The sequence below is a fragment of the Drosophila melanogaster genome, chromosome 2R (assembly GCF_000001215.4).
Source record: "Drosophila melanogaster chromosome 2R".
In the NCBI taxonomy this organism is placed as follows: Eukaryota; Metazoa; Arthropoda; class Insecta; order Diptera; family Drosophilidae; genus Drosophila; species Drosophila melanogaster.
Window position 1 is genome coordinate 24,848,029 of NT_033778.4, and position 5,927 is coordinate 24,853,955.

The 5,927-nt window shown below is 49.8% G+C and overlaps 1 protein-coding gene across 1 annotated transcript; it reads left to right on the forward strand.

The window, feature by feature from the left end:
* The first annotated feature begins 965 nt into the window (after positions 1-965).
* On the forward strand, positions 966-2,172 carry CG3650 (uncharacterized protein). The gene has a single exon (NM_138127.2). The coding sequence runs from the start codon at positions 984-986 to the stop codon at positions 1,731-1,733; it is 750 nt and encodes a 249-aa protein (NP_611971.1). The 5' UTR covers positions 966-983; the 3' UTR covers positions 1,734-2,172.
* The last annotated feature ends 3,755 nt before the right edge of the window (positions 2,173-5,927 follow it).

Below are 5,927 nucleotides of genomic sequence, written 5' to 3' on the forward strand. Positions count from 1 at the left end.
ATTAGGTCTTGCTTCGTCCTCCGCCATGTTGCCAGTTTCCAGTGGCAGGAGCAAGGAGCAGGGCGTAGGGAGCAGGGAGCTGGAGCGAGGACATCCACCATCTTGCCTTGGCTCATTTGGTTCGTTATTGCTCATTTCTTCCACGGCCTCCAGATTAATGGGTGCGATAAGGTCGGCGTCCGCCAGTAGGTGTAGCCCAGGCAAGGCTAAGGTCCAAGACCCAAACCCATAGTCATTCCTATACCCTTACCCATACCCATACCCATACCCAGGAGGCTTCGGATCCAGCCTTCCTCCAACCCAATATGGTGGCCAGCGCACATCGATCCCGCATGCCAAGTTGGGTCACCCTTCCGCGCCTCGGAATGAGCTGCTTTAGCCAAAACGAACCCAAAGGCACTGCCATTCCGCCCTGCCAATTTCTTCTCTTCTTGTTTTCCCACTGACTTTGACTCTGGGCACGAAGTTCTTATCCACCGACAGAGATCTCCAGCCAATCCCGTCCCGATTTATGACTCACAACAAGGCTGAACTTTGGCTATTTACCTGCTGATGGAGGCTGGAAAGCTCAGATCACACTTCTTATTAAAAAATTATTAATCCCTTAATTCCTTAGTATCTTCATTATCAGTAAACAATAATAAATAAGAAATACTGCCGTCGAAAGATTCTTTCTAAAATCTATAAAATAAAGTACACGTTCCCCTTATTTATACCTATATACCTATTTATTGCCTGCTCAAAACTGAACTACATAAACTCAACTCTCAATGTGTGTTTTTGTGATCCCCACAAGGTCTACCCTGAAGATCTCTGCGATGTTGACCCAGTCCCAGTCTAGATATTCTGCGTCATGTGAAGTGACCGTGAAAGTCAATCCGCACACCTTGTTTGCACAGCTGAAACTCCTAGCCAGCTGATAGTAGTTCCTTCGCTGATAAAAGCACACATCTCAATCACTGGCCCACTCAGTTGTCACCATCATGTGGCGCCCTCTGTTTCTCCTCCAGCTTACCCAGCTCCTCCTTGGCCTGGCCAGCGGCCAAATCCAGCCCAGAATCGTGGGCGGCACCACCACCACGCTCTCCGCCGTGGGTGGCTTCGTGGTGAACCTGCGGTACGACGGAACCTTTTACTGCGGCGGCTCCCTCGTGACCAGCAGTCACGTGGTCACGGCGGCCCACTGCCTCAAAGGCTACCAGGCGAGCCGCATAACCGTCCAGGGCGGAGTGAGCAAGCTCAGCCAGTCGGGCGTCGTGAGACGCGTGGCCAGGTACTTTATTCCAAACGGCTTCAGCAGCTCCAGCCTCAACTGGGACGTGGGCGTCATCCGGCTGCAGAGTGCCTTGACTGGCAGTGGCATCACCACCATTCCCCTCTGCCAGGTCCAGTGGAACCCCGGCAACTACATGCGCGTCTCCGGCTGGGGCACCACTCGCTACGGCAACTCCAGTCCCTCCAACCAGCTGCGCACGGTGCGCATCCAGCTGATCCGCAAAAAGGTGTGCCAGAGGGCCTACCAGGGAAGGGACACGCTCACCGCCTCCACCTTCTGCGCCCGCACTGGCGGCAAAGATAGCTGCTCCGGCGACTCAGGCGGCGGGGTGATCTTTAAGAACCAGCTCTGCGGCATTGTCTCCTGGGGACTGGGCTGCGCCAACGCCCAGTATCCCGGCGTCTACACCAGCGTCCATCGGGTCCGGAGCTTCATCCTCCGCTCCATTAAGAAGTGAGGAGTGGGCAGTTGGGGGAGCGCCGGAAGCCACAGCTATTAATAGTTAGTTAAAATATTAATTAAAAATCGTTAGTGCAAAGTGCTTCTTCGCCTGTCGTCAGGAAGTCCTCGGACCGGATGGGCGACTAAAGACTGGCGATGGGCCAATGAAGATATCATCCATCTGCTTTGTGGCCTTGCCGCATGTAAATTGGTAGGCAATGCACAGTGATCGAAGACCATGCGAAAATGTTAAAACGTGTGCTCAGATACTTTTGTTTTCAATATAGAATATTCGAGGATAATTTAAGCATTATATAATATAAGTATAAGATAAAATGCGTTCAATGCTTATAGGTTGATAGTTCACTACCAAAAAACTGAAAATAGTACTGTACAAGCAACAATAAAGTGAAATAAAAATAAGTGGTAGAATGAGCCTTTTAGGAATTCCAAGTATACCAGCAAGAATGTGAAAATTTGAACCTCTATCCAAGGTGCCAAGGTGCCCTGGAAGAGAGCCAAGGGCCTCATCCCGATCGATGAGTAGCCACTTCCGAGTGTTGACTTTGTTGTCGTGCGCTAATTTCCAGCGATTGCTGCCTTGATTTGCATTGATTGAGCCCTGGCCAGAAGGATGGAAGGTTCCTGCACTGCAGCGGAAGGAAGCACTGAGTGGGCAAGTTCTGACCACCATCGGAGCACGGGTCAGTGCCAGCCAGCTAGCTTTCATATCCCGTCCGCGGCTGATTGCGTCCAATTTCATCTAAATTAAGTGCAGTTAAAGCGCCACTTAACACGTGCTGTGCTGTGGAGCTGCGACGCCTGCCAGAGATCTGGTGACAAGCGGCAGATCGAGCGGATCGAGCTCATTTGTGTAATTGCGAGGTGACGGTGACCCGCTCGCCGCAATGAGTGCGTTTAGATAAAACCATAATTAATCGCTCTAATGTGGCCGGCAACTGCGATTTCCATAACGGTAGTGCACCGCAAGCGGGCTAATCAATGGGTGATTGCCGCCATTCAAAGTGCATTTCTTGCGTTTAATGAGCTCCCGTTTGATTGAGCACTTAATGGGATAGGAATTAATGCTGCCCCATGGAAGACACCACCTGCAAGCGGGTCACCTTTCGCAGGAGGCCGTAAGGCCAGGTCAAAAGCCGAATGTGATTCGATTCAATTTGTGTTAAGTGGTTCCGAAAATAAAATTGTAATTGCGGTGAAAAGCTTTCTCATCTAAGACCACATCAACATTCAAATCTATCGACAGATTGACAGCCACAAATACACGAATTAGCCAAGGCCTGAATGGCTGTGAATGGGCCAGAATAGGTGGAAACGAGCCAAGTTCCACGGCTAATCAGCTGGCCAAATTATTATTATTAAACTCGTTCGCTCATGCCGGCCAATTAGCATTCTGACGGCTTCTACTGTTCGATTGCTTGCCAAAGCCAAAGCCACAGCCAGTGCCAGAACCAATAAAAGATTGAACAAAACTTTTGCCGTGGCACATCGACAATTGAAGTGCAATTAGCTGCAGCCAGGTGGGGCAGGTGGGGCAGGTGGGGCAGTCACCGCGCTGCGGTTGCTTATTAGTTTATTACATCAACAGCAAATCTCAACAAACGCTAATTAAGACACAAATAATCGAACGTGCCAACACTGAAAGCCAATAACGAGCCAAACTGTATGCCCAGGGGTAGGTCCCCGATCCGAGGGTTTCGATATGGCCAAGTTGCCCAAGGGGTGGTTGTCGCCGGCCGTTGCTTATGGTCGTAGGGGGCGGATTCGGCCGCCCAATAAAGTTGTCCCGGCCAAAGGACACTCCGACAACTCAACAAAGGACCATGCAAGCGCCTGGAGTTTGATCGGTGGTGACAATTTGGCTTTAACCAGACAATAAATGGTCATAATATATCTTACTATATATATAAGGAAAAGTGCAAATATAAATAAAATTCCTATTATTCTCTTAACTTTAATTGCACAGCTTAATGATTGAAATGCTCATTTTCTTGTTAAGGTCTAGGAATTCTACTACAGCTTGTGATTCCCAATCGTTACAGATCCCATAAAATTCGGTCTGCCCAACTATCGACCCTTAGCTCAGCCAGCACTGCCGTCGTAGCTCCTGAGTTTCCTGAGTTTTGGCCTCTTTTAGGCTTGCGTGAGTAGTCGGGATTCGAAATGGAAGTGGCTTTGGAGTTGGGCCACCCACGGCCTGCGGTATTTGAACGACACGCCCAAGTTGTCCAACCTGCATTGGCAAAGGGCCAACTGAAACATGGACATGGACAACCAAAGGGGTGCCGCGGGAGGGGGCTTACTGTACAGGCTAACCCTCGGAGGGAAAACCAACCACCGCGCAGCGAGCGACCGCAGCCGCAACCTGTAAAAAGTAAACAGCGCGAGGAGGATGGGGAGGGAGAGTGGGAGAGGGTGCGGGGGTGGGGGTCAGGGGTCACAAAGGTAAGGGGTGGCTGTTGTAATTCCTGCGCCGGTGTGCGTGTGAGTGTCGCTACGGCAATGGCGCGCAATGGCTTGAAATCGTAACCGCAAATGTGGCGGCGGTGGAAGCAGGAGCGGTTTTCCGGGAGCGGGAACAGGAGCGGTGACAGGAACAGGCGTTTGTTCATGTAGTCCGACTGTCTCTGCGCCTGTGTGTGTGTGTAGGTGTCCTGACAAAGGGGACCTTTGCAGGGGAGGGGCTGCTGAATCTTTTGCCGTTCTTCGGGGACCTCCGCCGGAACGGAAGTGAATGGCACATTATGTTGCCGCTGCTTGACGTGGTCGTGTTGTTGGACTGCTGTCGTCATCCGGCCGGGGTCGAAAGCCCTGTTGCGGGGTGGTAATTGGATGGGCAGACCCGGGAGGACGTTCTCCGACTATGTGTATGCTTGCCATTATGTACTTGTACGCATTAGAGCGACATAATGCTGCCCTCCTCCGGCCGGCCATCCAAACAGTGTAAGACCAAGTCGAAGAGCTCCAGCCTCAGCTCCATTGCGGTTAAAGTTTCTTCTTGGCTCTCGAAGGATGAAAACTCTGCTTTTTTGAAGCGACGTTTCCACAGAGGGCAGGACGCAGACCCACTGGGGTCGGAGTGGGAAAGGGAATGGGAGTGGGACAGACGGCAACATTGTCATCATCAAAATCCCATTAGCAACGTATTCAAATGCGTTCGAGTGTAAAACAAGCCACATTCAATGCACGCACACCACACACACACGGAGTAGAGTTCGACGTTCGACTCATTCATTTGCCGAGGCGACATTACGCATCCGTTTGTCCGATTCCATGGACATCAGCTCCTCCCTCCCCCCTCAACCCGTCATCATCCCTCATCCACCCGGGCATCCCTCCAATTTCCATGGATTCTCGGGTGAAGCGAGAGATCCTTTAAAATCAATGGCAATGCTAGCCTACTTATAGGCCCGGCTCACAGCCACCCGATGCCGGACGAACCCTTTGCCAACCGCTCCTGTGGAGTCAATCATCCAATCACCCGTCCGTTGATTCCAATTACAAATCCAAATTTTGACCCGGCCGCCCCCTCGGAAAATGTGGAGCACTCAAATTAGCATTTGGCTTGGAGGTGGAGCCCGTATCTTGTACACACATGTGTACAGACACTCGGCCCATGTGTCCAATATTTTTACCATTTCCATGCATGATTTGTAGTGGGCTGTCCACTGGACTCTCTAATTTGTAAATTTGGTTATTGTGCCGGGCCGAATGCGATGATTAGCTATCGAGTTTCGAGAGGTGCTCGCAATTGGTTAGATAATCTTGCGGCAGAGCATCTGCTCAGGTAATGGGTTTATGTAATGTATATAATGTATGTTATTGCAGATATGTTTAACAAAAAATAGTTACCTAGGAATTAAAAATAAATCTAAAGTAATTAAATCAAATCAAAAATTAAAATCAAAACATTAAATGACATACAATCGAAATTCAAAGAATACGACCTAGGTTAGCGTATCCAGTACCATATGATTTTGAGATTATCTCTTTAATAAGAACAATATTCATTCTGTAATGAAACTCATATTATGTACATCTGAAATCCATCTGCCATGAACAATGTAATCATCATGGTGCAAACGTAGTTGCCGTAAAGTGCGAGTGGAGCGATTGAATCAATTGAATGGATTGCTTAACGATCCCATTGACGAAGCTGTGTGTGTCAAGAAGACGCGCTATCGCGGCG

Bases quoted from the DNA above. Each gene is read 5' to 3' on its own strand.
- CG3650 (NM_138127.2), top strand. From the start codon at position 984: ATGTGGCGCCCTCTGTTTCTCCTCCAGCTTACCCAGCTCCTCCTTGGC.